This window comes from Thalia democratica, chromosome 1 (genome assembly GCF_965202585.1).
Source record: "Thalia democratica chromosome 1, ktThaDemo2.hap1.1, whole genome shotgun sequence".
NCBI classification, from domain to species: Eukaryota; Metazoa; Chordata; class Thaliacea; order Salpida; family Salpidae; genus Thalia; species Thalia democratica.
Window position 1 is genome coordinate 73,245,960 of NC_139165.1, and position 22,768 is coordinate 73,268,727.

General features: G+C 30.3%; 2 protein-coding genes across 2 annotated transcripts in view; one reads left to right on the plus strand and one right to left on the minus strand.

Annotated features, from left to right (window-relative positions):
• LOC145838968 (uncharacterized) overlaps positions 1-22,768 on the minus strand; it is a 75,496-nt gene that overhangs the window by 43,962 nt on the left and 8,766 nt on the right. Inside the window, 35 exon segments of the mRNA XM_082946587.1 lie at positions 94-226; positions 288-357; positions 538-678; positions 1,030-1,218; positions 1,404-1,517; positions 1,655-1,817; positions 2,130-2,207; positions 2,386-2,534; positions 2,810-2,992; positions 3,325-3,433; positions 3,568-3,762; positions 3,989-4,171; positions 4,379-4,509; positions 4,766-4,946; positions 5,223-5,346; positions 6,952-7,093; positions 7,229-7,453; positions 7,666-7,796; positions 8,077-8,269; positions 8,641-8,769; positions 8,824-9,021; positions 9,444-9,551; positions 9,928-10,035; positions 10,225-10,390; positions 10,656-10,859; positions 11,128-11,253; positions 11,691-11,887; positions 12,025-12,148; positions 12,282-12,372; positions 12,621-12,738; positions 12,919-13,042; positions 13,243-13,431; positions 13,716-13,840; positions 13,974-14,127; positions 20,735-20,806. Of these exon segments, the coding sequence (XP_082802713.1) occupies positions 94-226; positions 288-357; positions 538-678; positions 1,030-1,218; positions 1,404-1,517; positions 1,655-1,817; positions 2,130-2,207; positions 2,386-2,534; positions 2,810-2,992; positions 3,325-3,433; positions 3,568-3,762; positions 3,989-4,171; positions 4,379-4,509; positions 4,766-4,946; positions 5,223-5,346; positions 6,952-7,093; positions 7,229-7,453; positions 7,666-7,796; positions 8,077-8,269; positions 8,641-8,769; positions 8,824-9,021; positions 9,444-9,551; positions 9,928-10,035; positions 10,225-10,390; positions 10,656-10,859; positions 11,128-11,253; positions 11,691-11,887; positions 12,025-12,148; positions 12,282-12,372; positions 12,621-12,738; positions 12,919-13,042; positions 13,243-13,431; positions 13,716-13,840; positions 13,974-14,127; positions 20,735-20,806 (5,067 nt within the window).
• Positions 15,066-21,217, plus strand: LOC145843520 (epoxide hydrolase 1-like). Its single transcript, XM_082950947.1, has 8 exons — positions 15,066-15,283; positions 15,709-15,907; positions 16,040-16,196; positions 17,514-17,643; positions 18,444-18,649; positions 18,897-18,978; positions 20,218-20,373; positions 20,656-21,217. The coding sequence occupies exons 1-8, from the start codon at positions 15,066-15,068 to the stop codon at positions 20,852-20,854; spliced, it is 1,347 nt and encodes a 448-aa protein (XP_082807073.1). The 3' UTR covers positions 20,855-21,217.

Sequence of the window (22,768 nt, forward strand, 5' to 3'; positions counted from 1 at the left end):
AAATTTTGTAAGTGTACCACCAAATTACATATGTCAAAAACAATCGCACATAAGTTCACTAAAAGTTACACGTTACATTGTACACAAATAAACCGTCGGATTGAACGTTCCTGGCTCGCACTCTTCTTCTTCTGAGGTCTGCTCGGGACAGAAGTGGCCTGCGGGACAAATGTAACCGTCACCTGTGTGAGGCTGCGTACCTGGACTGCTCACGTTTACGCCTGATCTGTTAGAAGGTGTTGATGTTCGTATGAGTTTGTTTTATAAGAAAAACTAGTTACGCATACTTGCAAGTATATCCGGCTTCACAGGGTGTGACAAACGATGAATCCATGTTGAAATCTCCACAGTAGTAGCCTGTTTAACAAAAGTTAGATAAATATTCATTTAACCTTACGACTTTTTCGCAAAAGCTTTCACTATAAAAAATATGATACTTTGTTACCGATCTAAATTGAAAAGTAGGTGACCATGACTTATAAAAATATATATAAATTAAAAACTTTTTAAGCCAGAAAAAAAAACTACTAGTTTAACCTGGTTCACACTGAGAACAATCGTCCAATGATTTGGCGCCTTCTTGGTCATTGTAGGTTCCAGGGGGGCACCTCTTCAAATCAACCCCGGTTCCCTCTGGACAATAGTATCCCGGCAAACAAACCGTTTGGTTTGCTTCACCTGAAAATTAAAGCATCATGATTGTAGTATAACTTTGTGTGTTTAGTCACAAACAAAAATTAAGCTTTCCAAGTTAACTATAAAACTTTGTAATTAATTTGAGGATGTTCATAAGTTTTATTGACTACAAAATCAGTTAACACTATCATAAAATAAATACTGTTTACTTGCATTATTAATTTGTTTAAAAGGTTTTCTAAGTTATACTTGATGTACATCTATAAACTAAGTCTTTTTCGTAATTATTGTTGGTCCAAAAACCAAACTAATATATTCTGTACAATTATCGGTTAATTATTTATGTATGTTAAAGTTTTACCAATGTTTTTTTTTAATTTTTTTAGCATCAACCTTTACAGTAGAAGCCGGGCTCGCAAGTCAAACACTTGTCCCGCTTTTCCCGCTTGTTGTACGTTCCAGGTTCGCACATCTTCGGAAAGCTGGACCCTTCCGGGCAGTAGTAGCCCGCTGTACAGGCCCCTCCGTACGAAACAGCTCCCTCTGGTGTGCTTGACTGTGCGCGACCAGAACAATAATATCCTTTAGAGTTTTTTTGTTTTGTTTTGTCTTATATCTTTTAAATATATCACAGTACAAAAAATATACACAGAAGTATGACAGTATACATATATACAATTTTTTGTTATCAGATTTCATTTTGTTTTAAACATAAAGGAAGCGTGTATGCTTTAGCTTATACGGTATATTTAACAAAAATTACTGACCGGCTGAACATAGCTCGTTCGGTTCTTCCAACGCAGGCTCAGTACAAGCGTATCCAGGCTTGCAATCGACGCAATATGATTCGTTTTTACCATACGTTCCGTTATTATATGTACCTAAGATTAATTTTTCTGAATAAATAATGAAAAATGATAAAAATATATGAGTTTGCTGAGCTTTACTTCTATAAAGCTAAAATGACAAGAACTAAATAACAGTCCTATTTCCGTTCAAAAGCCTGCTCAAAACCTACCAATTGCGCACTCGTTTTGGTAAGGGTCGTAAGTGCCCTTTTTGCAGTAATGTCCTGGTGGGCACGGTCCTCCCACAATTCCATCAGTGGGCGTCGGAGTGTCGCTGCCCTCCAAACAATAATACCCGGGTTCGCAACCCCCTGCCGGCTCTTCTAACCCCGTCTGCTCGTTTGAAATTTATTATAACTTCAATCGCTTTAATTTAAGCATCTACTTTAAAGTTTAAAAAAATATTTATATTACTATCATCGTTCCTATAAATAAGAAATTGTTATACTTTAGAAAATTAAACGAATACTTTATTTTAAACACATTAACATTGCTTGAACTACTTTCAAATGCATCTTAAGCTAGCAAACATAATAGTAACTGTTTTCAAATAAAAAATAACATATCAAAAGGACGGTTCGAGAAACTTAAATAATTTTATTATAATAATATCAACATAATAGTTATTTTTATATAATCTCGTACCTGATTGCAAAACATGCCAGGAGTGCAAAGATCGCAGTCGAACTCGCTCACTTGACCCGTCTCGCTGTTGAATGTTCCCTGAAATACTCCAACTATCATTTTTTGTTAGCTTTTTAAATTAATAAACTTACTAATACAAGCTGTTTTTACAAAAATATATTTTCTTATTTTATAAACTGTTTTGAAGTGAAAACGCAAAACATTTATTAAAAAAAATATTCTAATTATTGAGTTAAAAAAGGATTAAAGAACGTACTACTGGGCACTTTTTCGGATTTTGCGATCCCAACTTGCAGTAGTTGCCAGCCGGACACTCTTTCGTGTAGTTCATCCCCGGGTCGGGACAATAATCTCCTTCCTTACACACCAAACATTCCGAGAAGAAGTTGCCGGGCGTGTAGAACCCTGAAAAGAAAAGAAAAACTTTTTAAATGATTGTCATATAAAACATTTAGTCTTTGTTCGTAAGAGAGTTTAAAATCTCAAAATAGCTTGGTGTTTAAATGTTGATATTCAGCTTGTTTCTTTTGTTTGAAGTCTTTGACATTAAAAAAAATAAAAACAGAAGGTTACTAACTTGAGTAGTTTTTCAAAACTTTAGTAAGTAAAAGATAGCATTAATTTCAATATTTTCAATTGAAAATTCAATCTGACCGTGTAAAAGTCATAAGAAATCTTACCAGGAGAACAGACCATCTGGTCGCAGGAGCCCTCGGTGGCGAAGTAGCCCGGTTGGGCGGGATACTGGTCAGGGGTGCCAGACCCGCCGGTGCAGTAGTATCCGGCCGAACAATTTCCGAACGTTTCGCCGGAACAAAACTTACCGCACGGGCAGTCGATGCATTCGCTCGATGATGTGGCACCTTTTTGATGTGTTGATAGTATTAATAGTATACTTTTTTTATATTTTGTTTTTCTTTATAAGAAGTTTAATACCATTTTTTCAAAACAACTGTTCTGATTGCATTTAACTTAAATGATGATTAAAAAATGGTTTTTGTCTAAATCTAAAACAAAGTTTATACCTTATGTAACTTTAAACTAAACAATAAAAGTTTAACATTATTTTAAATATCTAACTTTGAACTTCTACACAAATTACAATAATACTTTAAAAATAAATGTAAAAAAGCAATAGAAATTTACTACAACTGTTTGCACCTTACTAATTTAACATATAAGAAAACAATATTACCTTGGTGGTCAACAAAATTTCCTTGCTCACAGCTTTTCGGATTAGAACTGCCTTTGGGGCAATAAAACCCGACAGGGCAAATATCTCCAATGGTGCCGTTCCTTGGATCCTGTTGGCAAGTTGTGTTCCTTATTTAGCAATAACTAGCTTTATTTCAGAGATATAATTGACCAAAGCGAGATATTTTTTTAATTTAAACTGCTACAAATGTTCAATATTACGAGTATTAGATGTAACACTCACAGGTCTGTCGGATCCGCTGATGCAGTAGAATCCCTCCATGCACTGGTCGGTGGGACCTGTGTTCCCCCTGCCCTGACAGTAGTACCCGCCCGGGCACTCGCTGCATTCCGCCGACGTTCGAGCGTTCGTGTTGTTGTTGTAAGTTCCCGCGCTGCACAGCTCTTCTTTCAGCGCTCCCGGCTGACAGTAGCTTCCCTGAAGTTCATTACGAGCTTAATTAACACTTTTAACTGTAAGTATTAAGTGAAGTTTTTCAAAAGTTTTTTTAGAAATAAACGTCCTCAAAAATTTAAAACAAAACTATTTTGTATAGTGTTAAATATTTTATAAATTTAAAGTTATTTACATCAAATAAGTAGTTTTATTAAATTGCGATTCTTCTTTGTTTTATAAAATATAGTTTTCTTGTTTTAATACTTACCGTAGGACAATCAATGGGGTCTGATGTGCCCGGGTCGGGGCAATAATATCCGGAAAGACATTTGGTGCAGCTCTCACTGGACACCGCCGCTGTCCCGTTCAAGAAAGTTCCTGCCGGACACGGGTACGAGTCAGAAGCAGCTGTCCTGTTCAAACAGTAATATCCCGGAGGACACGGTCCAGCCTATAAAAAAACAATAAATTAAGCAAAAAGTATTGCAAAAATTGAAGAATTAAAAAGTCTAGATAAAAAATCGAAGTTTTTTACTAGTGACTTAAATATATATATGTATCTGCAAAACATATATAGTGATTTTGCTTTGAGAACTGTTTACTATGCACAAACAAAAAAAAATCAAAAGTTTTAATTTTTAGAATCAATTTAACTTACGGGTGCAGTTAGGTTTTGTACATCACAGTAAAATCCAGGCGGGCAGGACTCGCACTGACTCGGATTTTCCAATCCTTCCTTGTCACTGAACGTACCTGGCTCACAAGGTTCTGGAACCTGATTTGTTTCGCATTTTTTCATAAATTTATCTCGATTAATTATAATTTTTTACACCAAATTAGGCTTCTATTATTTCCATAATCAAATAAGTAAATGTTAGGACAAATGTTAGAAAATTAAAAAAATAATAATAAATTAAAGTCTTCAATCTAGTTTAAATTTTTTTTTTAAACTAACGCGCTTTGATACAGATAATTAAGCCGAAATTAATGAGAAAATACCTAAAAGTTGTAAATGTACAAAGTACCAAAACACAAACTTCTGTAGCCTTCCTGCAAAAGAAGCCGGCGGGGCAGGAGTTGTCGAGGAAGTTGGGGGAAGTGGAAGTCCCTTCCGGGCAGTACATGCCGGCAGGGCACTCCTTGGTTATCAGGTCGGTTTCAGTGACCTCGTCAGTGTCACAGTACCTGCCGGGTTTGCACGGGGTGCATTCGTCTTGGCCAGAAGACTGTTGATTTGTATGGTTAAGTTGTTTGGTTTTCAAATATACCTTTTTAAAGTTTTACGTTTTGTAAAACTATGTTTTGAAAGTTATCAAAAAAAATTGTATGTTTTTAGTTTAAAAAGACTAAGTGAAAAAACACATTTAACTTTTCTTTTTTTACTCTGTCTAAAATTTTCAATAATTCTGTTTGAAAACTATTGGAAATCGTAGTATGTTTTTCTCATTCAAAAATGGGTAAACCAATAAAAGTCTATAGTTAATTGATAATTCTAAAACAACCGAAAAAGATCCAGCAAGGCACGATTGAGGATTTTCAGTTCCGTTATTTGGACAGTAGAACCCGGGTGGACAACTCAGACACGAAAGATCATTACCAGAACTCGTTTGATTGTTGTAAGTTCCGCTGTTTGTTTAAAATTCAATGTATTATGTAATAATCAAAAATTCTCTAAAAAAAATCAATGGTTGTGTACATTGAAAGATTTACTTCAATGTTCAGTTCTGTTGTGGTAGGTATTTATCTAGAAAGGCTCAATATTAACTTTCGTTCAATGTATTGTATTTAACTTATCAAAAACAAATTAAATTTTGTACATTTAAAATGAGTTAAAATTAAAACTAACACAACTATAAATTTTCTAAGAATTGTTTCTCGTACATTAAACGCTTTTTTAAAACTTTAAAACAATAACTCTGATAAAATAATTTGTTTAAGTTGAAGATAGAACCTAGAATTTATCATCGACTTAATTTAAAAGCTTTAGATTTTTATTAGTTTATTCTGGTAAAAAGCAATATAAATTGAGTGAATGCACATTTGAACAACCTGCTGTTTTATGTAATTTTAAACTAATAATATTTTTGATACAAGCAATTAAAAGGAGAAAGGTTATATACTTACGTCATAATAGTAGTTCACTACTACAAAATATAATAAAAATATAAAATGTTTAGAACTATCAAAAAATCAGTATCAGTCTTTATACAAACACTTCGAAGAGATCTTTCGTTTATTAGAAAAAAAAAAGCAATTTCAGTTCTTATTCAAATAGAATGAATAAGAATATTATTTGAATAAGAATTGAAAAAGTTTGTTATTTAATAAACGAAAGATCTCTTCGAAGTGTTTGTATAAGACTGAGACTGATTTTTTTGATAGTTCTAACCATTTTTTATTTTTGTATATTCAAGTTTTCAATTTTGTCCGGTCTTTACAATCAAAAGAGGCAGACTACCTTCATCCCATTTTAATTACAAAATATAATAGTTACACATGTATTAAAACTGAAGTTGATGCATATAACAATATAACCTAACTTATAACCATATAATTTTAAAATTTGAGTTGATTATTCTCCTTATTATTAAGTCGAGAACTTTTATTTTAATCTCGAAATTAAAAAGCAGACAATATAACCTAACATAAATTGATAATGTAACTTACCGTTTTTAAAGAAACTTAAGGAGTATGGAAAACTATAAAAGTGAAACTAATCGAGAAAACCCTAATCAAGTTTAATTAAGCTAACTTTTCAAAAAAATTCTTATTAGTTACAAAACACGTATTAATTTTAAAAAATAACTGAAGTGACTTTAATACTTATGCACTTTAAGTTTCATAAAACTTGTTTGTAAAAAAGTGATTAATAAACAAAAATTTACCTAAATGAGTGAAACATTTTGAAACTTACGAAAAAATGTTTTTCTTTTACTACGGTTAAGTATAACTTGGTAAGCTTATACTGTATAACATTGTAGTTATATTATCTAAATATTGTAAAGCCTATTTTTGAGTAAGAAGATTTAAGCTCGTTGTCTCTGTCTAAGTTCTATAATAATATTTTTTAAACCAATAACTAGAATGTAACAACAAAAGATACAAATAGTTTAGTTTTATTTTTTAACTACTTTAAAATCCTTTTAGGTTATTAACTCTCAAGTTTGCTTAAACAGTCTCAGTAATAAAGAATAATATTTCTCAAAGTAGTTATTTAACAAAGCAACGAACGTAGGGCACGGTTGGGGGTCGACTTGACCCTCGCCACAGTAGTGGCCCGGTATGCAGTCGTCGCAGTCCTCAACTCTCACGTTCCCCGTCGTGTTCGAGAACGTGCCGCTGCTGCATGGGTAATCCAAGTAGTTTCCAGTACCTGAACAGTAACATCTACTTATAACGAATTGTTGACTGTTTTAATAATCAGTTTTGATTACCAGTTTTAGTATTTAGTTTGCAATTGAAAAATCAAAGTACAAAGGTTTTTTTTTCAAGTTAAAAATGTCTAAACCTAATGGGCAGTAATACCCGGCTGGGCAAACTTTTCCTTGCGTTTTGCTGCCTTCCTCGCAATAGTATCCCCTGGGACAGTCCCAACACTCGTCTTCGCTGGCCAGGTTGGTCATATTGGTCCACTTTCCGGGCGGGCACGGGTACTCGTCACCGTCAGGGGTTCCTTTCTTGCAGTAGTGACCCGGATTGCAACTTGCTGGCGGAGAGTTCATGCCTCCCGTGCCTTTAACAATTTTTAAGATCAATTTTGAAAGACAAGTTAAATTAAGTTTATGCTGTTAGTTTTCGATTAAAACAGTACATAATTACTAAAATGTTAAAGCTTTTTTAAGATATTTAAGGTGCGCATATTTTTGCATGTAAGCAGCTTAGTTTACTATTAAGTAGTTTTCAGAGTGTTGACGATATTTCTTTACAGTAAGTAACAACACAAACCTTCAGGACAATAGAACCTAATGGGACATGGCAAACACTCGTCTTTGCTTTTCAAATTGTACTCATCTGTGAACGTTCCTGCCTCGCACGGATTTGAGTTCGGGTCAGCTGTTCCTTCCGGACAAAAGTGGCTGGGAGTTAAACAGTTTTATCTTTGGTATATCAATGTTAAACTATTAAAGTGAATCAAGTTTTTACCAAAAGTAACAAAAAAAAAACTATTGTTCTATGTAGGATGAATTTTAGTTAATATTAAACTTTAGGTCCGTGAAATATTGCAACTTAGTATCATTGTTCTATAAAACTTATAACTATTTTCAATAACTAAAACATAAAAATATTTCAAATAAAGAAACCTTTGCTTACCAGTTCAGTTTAAAGCGTTTACATCAAAAATAAAACAAAACAAACCCCTGAGAGCAAGGCGAGTTGGGTTTGGTGAGCGCTGCCACCGTGCATGCCATGCCTGCCGTGCAAGGTGTACAGAAAGATTCAGCTTCCATGCTCATTGAAGCGGAAAATGTTCCCGACGGGCACGGTTCCGGTTCAACGGTTCCTTCCAAACAGTAGTAACCGGAAGGGCAGCTCTCACACTCACTTGGTGCTGTTGTAATAGTTTTTAGCTAAAGCTTTACTCTATATGTTTAAGTAAAATTCCAACGTTTAGTACAGAGTGATATATTTAAATAAGCAGGATAAGTTGTTTATACTTCAACCGTTATTTTTTCAATTTTTATTCTTTAATCTTAAAGATACGTAAAGGAAAATTATCATAAAACAATTTTTCTACCTTTGTTCAAAAAGTTTTAAAAAACTCAAAAACTAAATTAAAGTAAAAACGGTTAACAAAACCTATCGTCGATTGTCCAAAAATTAAACTTACTTAAAATATAGCACACAAAAGAACGTTTTGCATAAACACTACAACCAGTAAATTACTTTATTGATTAATTAAAAAAATTATATAAAACAAACCTATAGATCCTTCCTCTACAGTGTAAGTGCCCGCAAGGCAGGGCTCTGGTCCATTAGAATCCCCGAAATTTCCGTTACCACCAGTGCAGTGGTGACATTTTGGGCACGCTAGGTTCGGAGCCGAGCTTCCTATTTATAAATATTTTTTTTTCTATGCAAATAAAAAGTTTTAGCTTTTCCTACCTGCCGGGCAGTAGCGACCCGCGGGGCACGGGTTTTTTTTGCACGCGCTCTCGCTCTGTTGCCCTGCCAACGGGTTGTACGTTCCGGGCGGGCAAGGTTCGATGGTGGCCGTTTCAGTTTTGGCCTGGCAGTAGTGACCGGGTGGGCAGGTGTTGGTTGATTTCGGGTAGCCCGCAGTGGCCTCGTCGCAAAAGTATCCTTGGAGATTTTTTTTTTAAACTTATAATATTCAAATGATTACTTTAATGTATAATTATAAGTTCATAGCTCATAATATTTTTTGTAAGTCTAAAAGAAACATGTAAGTTCTATGAGTTGTTTTGCTTTTATATTTTTTACAGGGGCCAAAGTTTGAAAAAGTATATGAGAAAGAAATGTTATATTTATGTAAAACTAAGTAGTGTGTTACTATTTTGTAGTTAATAAGCCAAAGATATACAAAAACTTTGAAAGGGCTTTATTTTTTTAATGCAAATATCTTTAGATTAATAAAGAAATTATTACTTTAAGTATTAATCTATGATTTAAATAAAACTAAAAATATTTGTTATGTAATTAAAAATTTTTTAATGAGTACTAATGAACTTTAGTCTTTTTGTTTAAACTGGTGTATTTTAAACCTGGAGGGCAGTCTGAACAATCAGATTCTTGCTCAAGCTGATTATTTAACCCGTAAGTTCCCGCGGGACAAGCTTCGGGGGAAGTCGTTCCGGTTGTGCAGTAGTAACCTAAGTTTCAAAAAAATTTAAGTTACTTTGTAAGAAAACGAAGCTATCATTTATTTATCAATTTAGTACCATGTTTAGCTTAATATCAAACTTTGCTTCATTTTATTAAAAAAAAAAAGGTACTTAAGTTTGATTTTTTAAACAGGTTTTTTTTGACTTTATAAAGTTCTTGGTAAGATTTTATATGAGCATTAAAAATACTTTGCATTTAAACTAACTATTTTTACAGCAAACAAATTACTAAAAACTTTATCTAAAGAGATGAAAAAATTAATAATTTATATAAGCCAACAGTTTTAAAAACTTATCACAGCAAAGACATTATAACAACTTTTTAAACTTAAGATTAATCTAATTCTTAATTATAGAAACCAACCGAGGGGACATTTAGAATCAGTAGGAGTTGGAGATTTGCTCGCCTCTTCACACAAGTAACCAGCGTTGCAGTCATCACAAGTTGTAGATTTATCAAACGAGTACTGACCTGTAATGTAATTATCATTAGAGTACAACAAAAGAACATTTAACTAATAAAAAAACTAAGTAACTAAATGTTCTAATTATTTCATGACAATAAGACTCAAAAGCGGTCAGCAATCAAACTTTTATTTTTTGTGGTTTTATACCGGAATTTTATCATCAAACTCTAAATTAAACATTCTTTCAAACTTACCAGGAGGGCATGGCTTAGGGGGCAGTGTCGGGTCGCTGCATTCGTACCCGGCCGGGCAGACGGTGCAATTAGCCTGACCACCCAGGCTGTAGTACCCAGGGTTGCAGGGGCTTCCCGATTTTTTGGTGTCGGGGCACTGCTTACCTGCCGGACATTGCGTGCATTTCTGTTTGTTTTAAAAAGTTTCTTTTGCTTCAGTTGGTAAATATTTGATTAAAAAAATTATTCACTTAAAAGGAATCTTTTTTTTAGTAAAACTCTTTTTTACTGTCTAAATATTTTCAAAATGTATTTTAATAAGTATTTAGTTTTGAAGAAATGTTTTTAAAACCAAAAAAATCCAACATAAAAATATTTATATTCTTATCAAATAAACAACACTTGTATTAAATAACACAGTTATAGCATCATAAAATTGTCGTAATACTGACAGGTTGACCAGGGTCAGAGTAAGTTCCAGGTTGACAATCGACCACATAGGCAACGTAGGGGTTGGGGCAAGCAGTACCCGCCACGCATTCGGTGCAAGACGACTGCCTGCCTACGCTGAAGCTGCCCGGGTCACAAATGGTCAGACCTCCGTCTTGCGCGTCCTTAGTTGGACAGTAGTACCCTGGCGGGCACTCGTTGCAATGCTGAATGTTAATGTTTTAATTTTTTAATATAGTTATTACTATCTTTTTTAATTTTCTTTAAATATTTTATTATTATCTTTGTTAAACTAAGTTAATAATTTGTTACATGTTCTTAATAACAATCTTAATAACAATGACTGACGAAAAAACTAAATTTATTTTTACAATTTATTTCTAAATTTCTAAACAAATAATGAAAACTTAATAGTTTGTGTTAGTAAATGTAACTATAGAATTAAATTTTATGAACGAAATTCTAACTACTAACAGTTTGCGCTTCTCCTGCGAACGTACCATCCTCGCATTCAATCTCAGTATCGGAATTAGTGAAAGGGCAAGCGTAACCGGCTCTACAAGGAGTGCAAGTAATTGCTTTTGCTAATGAGTAGTATCCCTATAATGAGTTGGATAAATTTATCTACAGAAATTTAATTTCTGATATTTGATAATAGCTTCATATTTAATAAGTGTTTATATAAGAAAGTTAATAATTCTAAACTTTGAAATAAAAGAAAGTTCTTGTTTTATACAGTTTGTCGTTAACTTTATAAAACAACAGAAAAAAATTATAAAAGTATATTACTGAGAAAGCTTTCAATTTGTCTTTATTTATTTATAGCGTGTGATTAAAAATTAAAACTTTTAACTCATCCTTTTACTAAGCTGTTAAATATTTTAAATTTTCTTAACCATCAAAATCTTATATTAAGTAAAAATAGGTGCAAGTACAGAAAGAGTCAAATCGTATGAAAATACTATTGAGAAAAGAATAAAAACAATTTTCTTATCTAAAACTTGATAAAAATTTGCTAGTATTGTGATAAAACTAACAGGTAAGCAGTAAGCATTATCGCTTCCGTCTTTCGCAGGACATTTTGAACCCGCTTCGCATTGCGTACACTCCTTCTGTCCCCCGAACGAGAACTCATCCTCTCCGCACTCGTTCTCAACATCTTTGTCGGTATCAGGACACTCGTAACCGGCTGAGCAGGACTCACAAACAAAAGCATTTTTCAGCGAGTACGACCCTAAAGGTGCAAGGTTGAATCAAGTTGTAAGAATTGTTTTTGAATACAAGCTACATTTTTTTACCTAATTTAAAAATAAAACAAAAAACAGTATGCTTTAATTTTGAAATAAATAAGATACTAGTTTTGTTTTTAACCTTCAGGACACTTAATTACGACTGCTTGGTCCGGGTACGGGCAAACAGAACCGGCCGGGCACTCTTGGCAGGACATCTGACCTTCTAATGAGTACGTTCCTGCGTCGCACGGTACAATGGTGTTCTGTTTGCATGAAAGCAAAAAAAATTGACAAAACTTGATAAGAAAATCTTAATTTTATACTTTGTATCTTATATCACAATAAATTAAATTAACTTTATTAAATTCATTATTATATTTATTTATTTATACTCACACTCTCGCAGCTGACGCCGGCGGGGCAGGGAAGGCAGGTAGAAGTTCCCGGTGGCACGTAAGTTCCGTCACTGCACTCTACAGATGGTGCGCTGTTTAAAATATTCACGGGTAGTATTTTTAAAACTATAAAACACACAAAAATTAAATCCAATGGGGTTTTCAGTTCGATATTCGAGTGTGTTTGTGACATGAGGAAAACAAAAATTAGTGTTAAGCCGTTCACATTTATTTGCGTTTAAATTGAAAATAATATATATATTTTTAAAACAAGTTATGCATTTATTAAACTATAAGTTCCATGAGCAGTACAAAAGCATTTTTTTTCAAACTCACACACCTTGGATCGCAAATTTTACCGGTTTCGCACGGATCGCATTTCGTTTGATTCACTTTTCCGTTTGTAGTCGATCCAGATGGACACGGTGTGACTGTTTTAGTGTCTGGACAGTAGTAGCCTGATGTTTAAGTACTTTGTCAATATATAATTCCACATGTGAAAAGATTTTAAAGTATTGTATTAAGTATAAAAATCAAACCTAATCCAGTATTATAAATAATACAAATTAATATTTTTTTTGAACTCAATTGAACTTTTAAAACACTAAAATTGTTCACATATAATAATTGTTCACAACCTGCAGGACAACCCTTGCAATAACCCCAACCAGTCTCGCTGTACGTTCCCGCAGGACACAATCGTTGAAAATTAGATGATGGGCATTCTTTCCCGGCGGGACAGGGCGAACACGTCGATACTCCCTTTGTTTTAAACATTAAACATATTAATTTCAGAATCGATTGATGTATAAAAGAAGCAGCTTATATAAGTTTTGCATTATATATACTTCTGATTATGTATTATTTTTAGAAATATGTGTAATTTAAGTATATTAAAGTTTGTTTAAATACTTATTAGATAAAATTTTCACTTAAGTCTCTTAAATTGGAATAGAATTTACCTCAGGAGAAAATTCACCGAAATCGCAGTCGATCGGTGGTTGAGTTGGATCTGGACACCTTTTACCTGCTGGACATACCTGGCAAGAAGGTGACATTTCCATTTCTTCAGAATAAGTACCATCAGGGCAATTCTTTTCCTGCTCTTTGTCGTCACAGTAAAATCCTCTTGAGCACACATGGCATATTCTCTATAAATTTGTAAGTTGAACAAGAAATAAAAAGTTATTTTGTGGTAAGCTTTTTACTATGAAGGTATTTATTTTGTAAAACAATTTTTTATACTTTTTAGTAAAACAGGTACAAAAGTATGTTTTGTATCATTAAAAAAGCAAAAAAAAAATTACATTACTTTTAGTAAGTTGTCATATTTACTTTAAAGCTAAATTATAAAGTTAAAACTTACCTGGTAAGCTGAAAAATTTTGTTTTACACATGACTATTCTATTTATTTATTTAATCCAAATCAACTAACTTCCCCTTGAGCGCTGTATTCCCCGTCAGGACAATTTTCAGGCCTCAAAGCTGGATCTGTGCACTTTTTGCCTGCCGGACATTCTTGACAGGAACTGGCTCCTGGGTTGGCGTTTGTGTGCTTGTCTGAGTGTTTAAAACGTTTTTAGCTTTTTTTAACACATTGTTACTAAATAGTGTCGAAGCCTTTATAAACTTTTTTTGAGCTTAATGATAGCTACTGTTTATTCATATTTTCAATTTTACATAAACTAAATACCTGCTGGACATTCGGAACAGGTTGATACTCCCAGTGTTGAAAAGTATCCCGGAGGACAATCGACCGGAGATGTTGATCCGGGACACTCTTGGCCGGTTGGACATTGCAAGCAACTACTGGCTCCGGCTGAGCTGTACGTACCTTCGCCGCAAGCCTGGTTTGAAAATTATCTTTATCTATCAGTTTACAGTTTCGATGGTTTACAAAGAAACATTTTTTCATGCAGTTTTTGTCAGCTTAACTTTCAAAATTTGTTTACTAAACTAATTAGTTCACAAATTATATACAAAGAGCATTTTTAAATTTCAAAGAACGCGAAAAGGCATTCAAAAGTATAAGCAATTGTGTTTTTTATTTATGCTTACGCTTATAATTATAAAATTTTCTATTAAACTAGGTTTTTATTTTTGTAATTTCTTGCTTATTAAGTAAAAAAAAACATTGCGACAACAATATTTTTCCTTCTTAAAAGATTCTAAACAGTTTTTAACAGTATCTTGTCCTTGACAAGGCGTTAAAAGGTATTCAAGAGGTGTACAAATCGATAAGCAAAAGGTTTGTTTGTTCACCAGGTACTAAGACCAAATGCTTTAAGCGCTTTTTTTTGTCGTTCAGTAAGCAGTAGTTTTAGCTTTTGCTGAATCAATTGTTGTTCAAAAGACAAAAATAGGTGTATATAACCTTTTTATCATTTATATATGAAAAAAATTATAATAGGTGTTCACTTTGAACTTTGAACAACCTGGTACGTTTGTCCTAAGTAAGACTTTTTACATTGATTTCATAATTGATAAACAAATTTTGACATTTTAGTTACACAGCAGCTGTTTTTCAAATTACCCTAAGCTAAGAAAATTAATTCTTGTTTTGTTTGCTTTATGACAAGCTAAAATTAAACATTTTACTAGAATTAAATTGATTGTCCTTCATACACTGTCATGCTTGAAATACTAATTGAGAATTCTTGAATTCTGTTATTTAAAAAAAAATTGTTATTTTTTTACTATAAGCACAGTAATTTACTTTTATTTAGTTAAAAGTTATGTTTTATAACTAAAACAATTCATAGATAACTTTTTTTTCAGATATAAAATGATTATATACATTTTTATAGCCATCCTCAGTGCAGTATTCCTTTATCAGCTGAAAAAAATAAAAGGGAAAGCTGAAATAAAAAAACTCATCTCATTTTACAAACAAACAAAAAGTTGGGCTCACACTGTGCAATCAGATGACACAATAAGAAAGTTCACAATAGATGTTCCTCAAACAGAAATAGATTTTTTGAACAATCGCTTGGACTCAATTAAGTAAGTCAAACTAATAAAAGTGTATGTTAATACTATGATAGTATAGTTTTTCTACTGTTTTAATTATCTAGATATTTTTACTATATTTTAATAAGTTTTGTGATGTGGTTATGTTAGGGTCTTAATGACACAAAAAATAGAAAAGTTGTAGGTTGTAAGATCAAAAGTAGTATCTAACTCAAAAATAAAATAATTTGATATGTTTTTTTTTTGAGAAGCTTTGAGTGTTTTGCATTTTTAGTGCATAACTAAAAGAAACTTTTTGACTAATACACTACTATAACATATGTCTAAATTCCTAATTTTAGTTATATACCAAATTTTTTTTAAATAACTGTAAGTGAAATTCATTTCATTATTTAGATAAAGTTGCAAAATATAAATGTATATGATATTTAACATTTAAATTACTTAGTTTTTTATAGATGGCCAGTTCAGTCACTTCCTGGAACCAACTTTACTTATGGGTTTAGAAATGATAAAATGAAAAGTATCGTTAAACATTGGAGAAATGAATACAAATGGTCAGAAAGACAAGAGCTTTTTAATAAACTTGATAACTACAAAACTAAAATTGAGGGTTTAGACTTACATTTTATACACGAAAAATCACAACACAAAAATGTTAGTTTTTAGTTGCTTTTAAAAATTAAGAAATTTTAATATTTAGAACTTCTGTTATCAGCAGTTTTTTTTTAATTTTTACTAGTTTAAGAAAATGTATATGTTTATTAGTAATCTGCAAATATTTTTCAGGCGAAACCAATTCTGATAACTCATGGATGGCCTGGCTCTGTTGTGGAGTTTTTCAAGCTAATACCACTGCTAACAGAAAAAAATGATGAAAATAGCTTTCATGTAGTCTGTGCCTCAATTCCTGGTTATGGTTTTTCAGATGCAGCTCAAAAGCCTGGTTAGTGCTATATTATCAACTAGATTTTTTTTTGAAAATTCTGTGACATAGTTAACACAATAGTTACAGATAATAAATTAGTTACTTCCCTATTTAAAGTGTATTTGAAATTATTATAGTTTAAATAACTAGATAAATTAATATTTAAACTGTTATTTTGATAAAACATTTTTCAAAGAATAACTAATTTAGCATATTAGTTAAATTTTACAGCAACAAATGCATCTAGATTTTATGTATTGTAAAAATAGTACAATAATTGTTTTAGTTATTAGTTTGTTTTAGGGTGCATATTAGAACAACAACTTTTAATTTTTCTGCTTTTTTTAGCAAATTTCACAAATGTACCTTGTGCAAAATTTAAATAGATTAAATTTTTTTTTTAATTTACGGTAGAGAGTTTTGATTTTCTGAAAACAATCCAATGCAAACAGCACTGGAAGTAAAAATTGTGACCTTAAAGTTTTTAGCTGCAAGTATTTTTGCAAATAGCTGCAAGCAATTATCACAAAAAAACATTGTGCAAATTTTTAGACAATTAAAATAAAGTTAAACAGAGGCGTTTCTTGACTATTTGATTAAAATCTAAGAATTCAAAAAAATTTACAAAAAATGATAAAAATTACACAAAATCAAGAAGCGCCTCTGTGAAAGATTGTTAAAATCTTATTTAATTCTGCACAATATGTTTTTAGTGATTGCCACATGTAAAACAACTTCAAGCTAAATACTCTAAGGTCACATTTTTTTGCTCCCATACTGGGGTTATTTTCATTGCATTGGGGTTAATTCAGAATATAAAAATTTGTAGTTTTTTTAAACTGCTAAAATTTTGCACAAGATGCTTTTGTGGGGGTCGGGACAATTTTGCATGAGTGACAATTTTGCACAGAAGAGTAAAAAAATAATAACAATAAATAACAATAAAAATAGAAAACCGAACAAGGATTAGGGGTAACAGTGGTAGTCAAAAAATAAAAAAAAACTAGTATAAAAATAGAAAACGGACCAAGGGTAAAAGTGAATGTAAAAAAAGTAAATATAAAAATAATAACAATAAGAAAAAAAAGTTACTGACCAAGGGTAAGGGTTAGGGGTAACAATGATAGTAAAAAATATATAAAAATATAAAAATATAGTTAATTATTAAAAAGAAAATTCAACCCGAGCAAAAGTGTTACATTTGTCAAATATAAAAAAGTAGCTGAAAACTTAAAAGTTGCATTAAAAACCCTTGGGGTGTATTTTTTCATTGTAAAGCTTGCATATAAAAGTCATTGATATATACAAACCATACATTCAATAATTTTTTTAAAGGCTTTAATGCATATGAATGCGCGAGAGTTTTTAACACACTGATGAACAGATTAGGTTATGAAGAGTACATTGTGCATGGTGGTGATTGGGGTAGCATGATTTCTACTTGCATTGCTACTTTGTTTCCTGAGTGAGTTGTTCAATTGTTATGAATTTTATAAAAATCAATTACTAAGAAACAAGTTTTGATCATAAAAGGACTATGAAACTTAAAAATTATACTTTCTCATTTAGTAAATCACTGTTTAAGAAAGTTGCAAGAACTAGTTAAACTTTTTAAGTCCTTTTTTGCATAATTTTACTTTTATATTATATTGTTAATCTTTAACAGTCAATATTTTTGAGTTTCATACACTTTGAGTCAATATTTTGTAACAAGTAGTTGATTCTATAAAGTAAAAGCAATTAGTTTGTACTTCCAGCCATTGTATTCATTAATTAACTTATATACCTTTTAGTTTTGTTTTAAGATATTTTAATGAAAACTTCCTTTTTTTAAATACTTATGACAAATTAGTTGTTTTCATCAGAGTTGCCAAAAAATCTGGTATCCTTTAAAAACTTGGAGTTTGATAAATTTTGAAAAAAACCTAGAGTATCGAAGAAAGATCACTAATAAACATGAAACTTTTAACAACTTATAAATGTATTGTAATGAAACTTCGATTTGAAAAAAAAAGATTTTATCATATAAATAAAAAATGTTTGCTTTGTTTTTCTCTTTTATACATTTAAAGTGGCTTTAAAGTATCTTTTTAATGTTGTTATACTGTTTAAGATATTTTTTATATTTTTCATAAACTTAATTTTATACTAAAAGAAATTGTGATTCAAAACACCTAGAAGAAATTTCTCAAAAACTTTTGGCAACCCTGTTTAATATTTTTTTAATTTTTTGTACCATTTACTAAAGATATTTTAAATTTAAAGGAATGTAAAAGGAATTCATCTCAACATGAATTCAGCCCGACCAACAGCAAAACACTATCTCAAACAATTTGTGGGATCATATTTTCCTTCTTTGTTCTATCCAAAGGTAGAGGCAGACAAGATATTTCCTTTGGGAAAGAATTTCAAGAACCTGTTGGAAGAAACTGGGTATTTTCATATACAGGCAACTAAACCAGACACAGTAGGTGAGACTTTTTTTTCTCCATTTTTCGAATAACTAACTTATTATTACAATTGCTTTTATAAATTTAGGTGACTGTTTCGTACTTAAAAGAGTTTTAATTTGTTATTTTGATTCCAAAACATTTTTTTTGATAATTTGATATTAAAGCTATTTTAACTCATCATCTTATTTTATAAAGTCTTGCATTTTAATCTAAAGTAGTCGTTATGAATATTTCAGTGTTCCTAAAAGTTTTACTTAATGCTCAGGTTTTGCTTTGAGTGATTCTCCTGTTGGACTAGCTGCTTATATACTTGAAAAATTTTCTACTTGGACTGATATGGATTTTCGGTTATTTTCTTTTTTTTATATATACTATAAAGTTATTGTATCTACAGTGATTTTTTTATATAATATAAAACTTAACATAAAGTTTTATGTAAAGTAATATTTTAAACTATTTTTACTTAGTCTTTTAATAGCAAAACGTTTAACAACTAAATTTAAAAAGTGCGATATAAAAGTATACATTTTTATAATGTAGAGTTAAGAATGAGTAAAAATTCCTAAAAACGGTTAGTTGAGCCTTAGTCATCTATTTTTAAGTAGGTCAATACTTTTCATAAAAATTTATGTTGTGTTAAAAAGCAGTTTCAATAATGCAGTCATTTTTTCTTTATCTAAAAGTTTTTAGTTGTACAAGTCAATCATTTGATTATGATAAATGTACCTGTTATATATGTATATACAAATATATGCGATGATTTCTTAAAATTTTAGCATAGTACATGGTTCCAATGAAATCAAGATATTATTTCAACGGTCATTAATTTGTTTTTATTAATTCGTAATCTAAATCTGTTAATTAAGCGTTTTTGAAATAGTGTATTTGTTATACATTTATAAAAGTTAAAAAGAACCAAATGTGTAAAAAGAAATTAAATACTTTTTGGTGATTTTTGCTCATTAAAAACTTATTTTTCTAGTTCATACTTATATTATAGTAATTACAATTAAGACAAAAGAAATTCAACTTCATTGTTCTACAAAACTTTATTGGCTCTTATAAGAGAAATATAATCATGTTGTCAGTTGGACTATTAGTCAGTTGTTACTTGAAATTGAAATTTCAATTAATTTATAATATATAGCCATTTTTGAAAAAAAAAAACAAACCTATAGACAGTTTTTTTAGAGTAGGTTAAAAATTCAATAATTATCTATTTTATTTATATATATATTATGTAAACAACAAATGTATCTATCTAGTAAACTTTGGAAAGTTCTGTAAAAACAGATCTCATTTTTTAAAATGATAAGAAGTGATTGTGATTTAAAAATAATTTTATTTTTTCATTTTCGTTTTATAATTAACTAAGAAATAACTTTAAATATTTGTTTTGATAGATTTAAAACTGTATAAACATTCTTGTCAACAACTTCATAGCTAAAAAAACTTTATTAACTTAGTTTAATTTAGTTAATTACGATGAAAGTTTTAAAAGGTTTGCGGTTTATCCTAGTTTTAGTTTTTTTTTTAAATAGTTTTTCTTCTACTTTAAACAAAACTTTTAATTTTAAAAATAAAAGAAACACTGAAGATGGAAGTTTAGCAAAACACTTTACTTTAGATGAGCTGCTAGACAATGTGATGGTTTACTGGATTAACAACAACATAACATCTTCAATGAGATTTTATAAGGAGAATATTTCGAGATCATATGATGACGTTAAAAAACTAGGAAGGTATAAATAGTTATGCTACAACAATAAAGTGTTTTTTTTTTGTAACATTTTGTTTTGAAATTTATAAAGTTTTTTAGCTTGCATATGAAAAATTTAATTTGTAATCAACGGTCAAAAATTATTTAAGAATCTTTTTATACCCTATTTACTTAAATTAAATCAAAAAATGTATTTCTTTTTATACTTAGCCTAACCAACGGTGCTAGGGCTTAATATTTTAAAAATATTCCTCCTTATACTGTTTTTCCTAAAGTGTACTCAAAAGATAACCGCTTCAAACAGTTTGCAGTTGAAAATGCCGTCGGGGTACGCTTGGTTTCCTAATGAGATTGCTCCAGTGTCGAAAGAGATTGTCACTGACAAGTTCACCAACATGGTCCAGTTCACCTACATGAAAGAAGGAGGCCACTTCGCCGCCTTTCAGCATCCTCAGCTGGTTGCCGATGAATTGAAAAAATTTTCATCCAAAGTTGAAATTTAATTTTTATTAAAATTTTATATGTGCTCTTTTCATAAACATATTTTTCATTAAAGTATTTTAAAACCAATCAAATGAAATGTAATCATAATACAATAACATATGCAATGCTTACTATTATGTTTTGGTGTAATTTTTTGAAAAACTAACTGTAATTTACTGTTTGAAACATTGCAGATGTTTTGTAATATTTGCTTTATTTTTAGCAACAACTTAATAATTTTTATGTATCATGTAAATGAGTCTGAACTTTTTTTTGTAATTTGAAGCAAACAGTAAAACTTTTATTAACTATTCTTTATTATAGATAAGTGTTTCATTTAAGTTGTCAATAATTAATAGTAAAAGTTTAAGTTTTATGTTGTTTTTTAATTCAAAAATATTCCGCATTTTTTTCGCTAAAAGTACTAATTTTTTAGGTAAAACCAGTTTATGTATCCAAGGTTAAAATGAATAAATTTATGTTTGTTTTTTTACAAATAATAAAGTAACTTTGATTCATGTGGGCTATAAAAAATGTTATATGCTATAAGTGAACATAATATCTTTCACCAAGAACATTTTAAGGAAAAAGGTTTAAGTTGGCATCATTTCGAAACCTTTTGTTTTTATAAAAAACTTTAATGTTTTTTTAGCTCATTGTTTGTTAAAAAAATGATAAGTTTAACTTTTGAAATTTTATAGTAAACTTATAATTAAAACGTATTAAAAAAGGTTTTGGTATTATGGTATTTTTCCAATAATCGATAAAGAAGTTTTAAACGTTTTCATAATGTTGAAGACTTAAGGTAACTTATTTTTGCTATATACAACTATAGATTGTATTGAAAATAGTGAATGAGATGTATTTTAAAAATGAAAATTATTGTGTAAATGCAATTGCAAGCAACATGAAAAACTGAATATAAAGTAGAAATTTGGAGAATGTTATATTAAACTAATATAAAACCGTTTTTACCTTTTTTTTTTATGAACTTATAGTTTTGTAAAGAAAATACCTTTTTTAGGTGTGTCATTTAATACGAGTAAAATGTAGTAACTAATATTAAATAAATTAATTTTATTAGAAATATTAAAAGCAGTCTACTGTTTAATGAAGCAATTTGGTGTTAAAATTACAAGAATAAAATTTTTTTTAAAGTTTTATGTAATTTAACAAATATAGCTTAAAAAGTTTCTACGATACCTCTTTTAATTTTGTAGGGTTTTGAAAATTTGTTTAATATGAATGATACAAAAAGATTTCAGCATAAATATATACTGCTAAAGTAAGCATTCTATCAAGAAGTTGCTTTGCACTCAAGGGTTTATCTAAAAGATTTCAGCATTTGGTTTGTCTTGAGACTTTATCAATTTTAACATTTCTAGTAAGTTTCTTGTATAACATTTCTTTTTTATGGTTAGTTTTAACTTTTCATTACCAATCTTAACAATAAGTTTAATTTTTTTAAAGGAACGTCCAAACGCTGAGAAGTTGTTAATTTTTTCTCAATTACAATGAAAAAATTCGTCTTCATAACAATTTATGACTTAGCCTATTTAGTTTACAAAATAATCTTAAACTACGGTGATCGATCTGTTTTTTATTAGAAAACATGATCTAAGTTGCCATACGGCTTATTTTGTTTTTATTGTGGAATGTGGACTATATTTATGAGTAACTTAATAAAAAATTAATTTAGAGTCCAGTTTTTTAGTTAAAGAAACTGTACTTAAAAATTTTTAAAGTAGGCATTAACAAAAAAACTCAAATACAACATAAAGTATATTGCTATTAGTTATAATTTTAACATATGTAAGTTTTTTTTTACAAAGAGTTAAATAGAAACTAAACAAGTTAAAAAAATTCTAATTAAATATAAATCGAAGTAGAAACTAAAAGTTAGAAACTATCGACTCTCTTTCTGTACAAATCAT

Coding starts and splice junctions, on each gene's coding strand:
- LOC145843520 (XM_082950947.1), top strand. CDS start 15,066: ATGATTATATACATTTTTATAGCCATCCTCAGTGCAGTATTCCTTTAT. Junction 16,197..17,513: donor AGATGCAGCTCAAAAGCCTG/GTTAGTGCTATA, acceptor ATTTTTTTAAAG/GCTTTAATGCATATGAATGC. Junction 18,979..20,217: donor TGGACTGATATGGATTTTCG/GTTATTTTCTTT, acceptor TAAAAATAAAAG/AAACACTGAAGATGGAAGTT.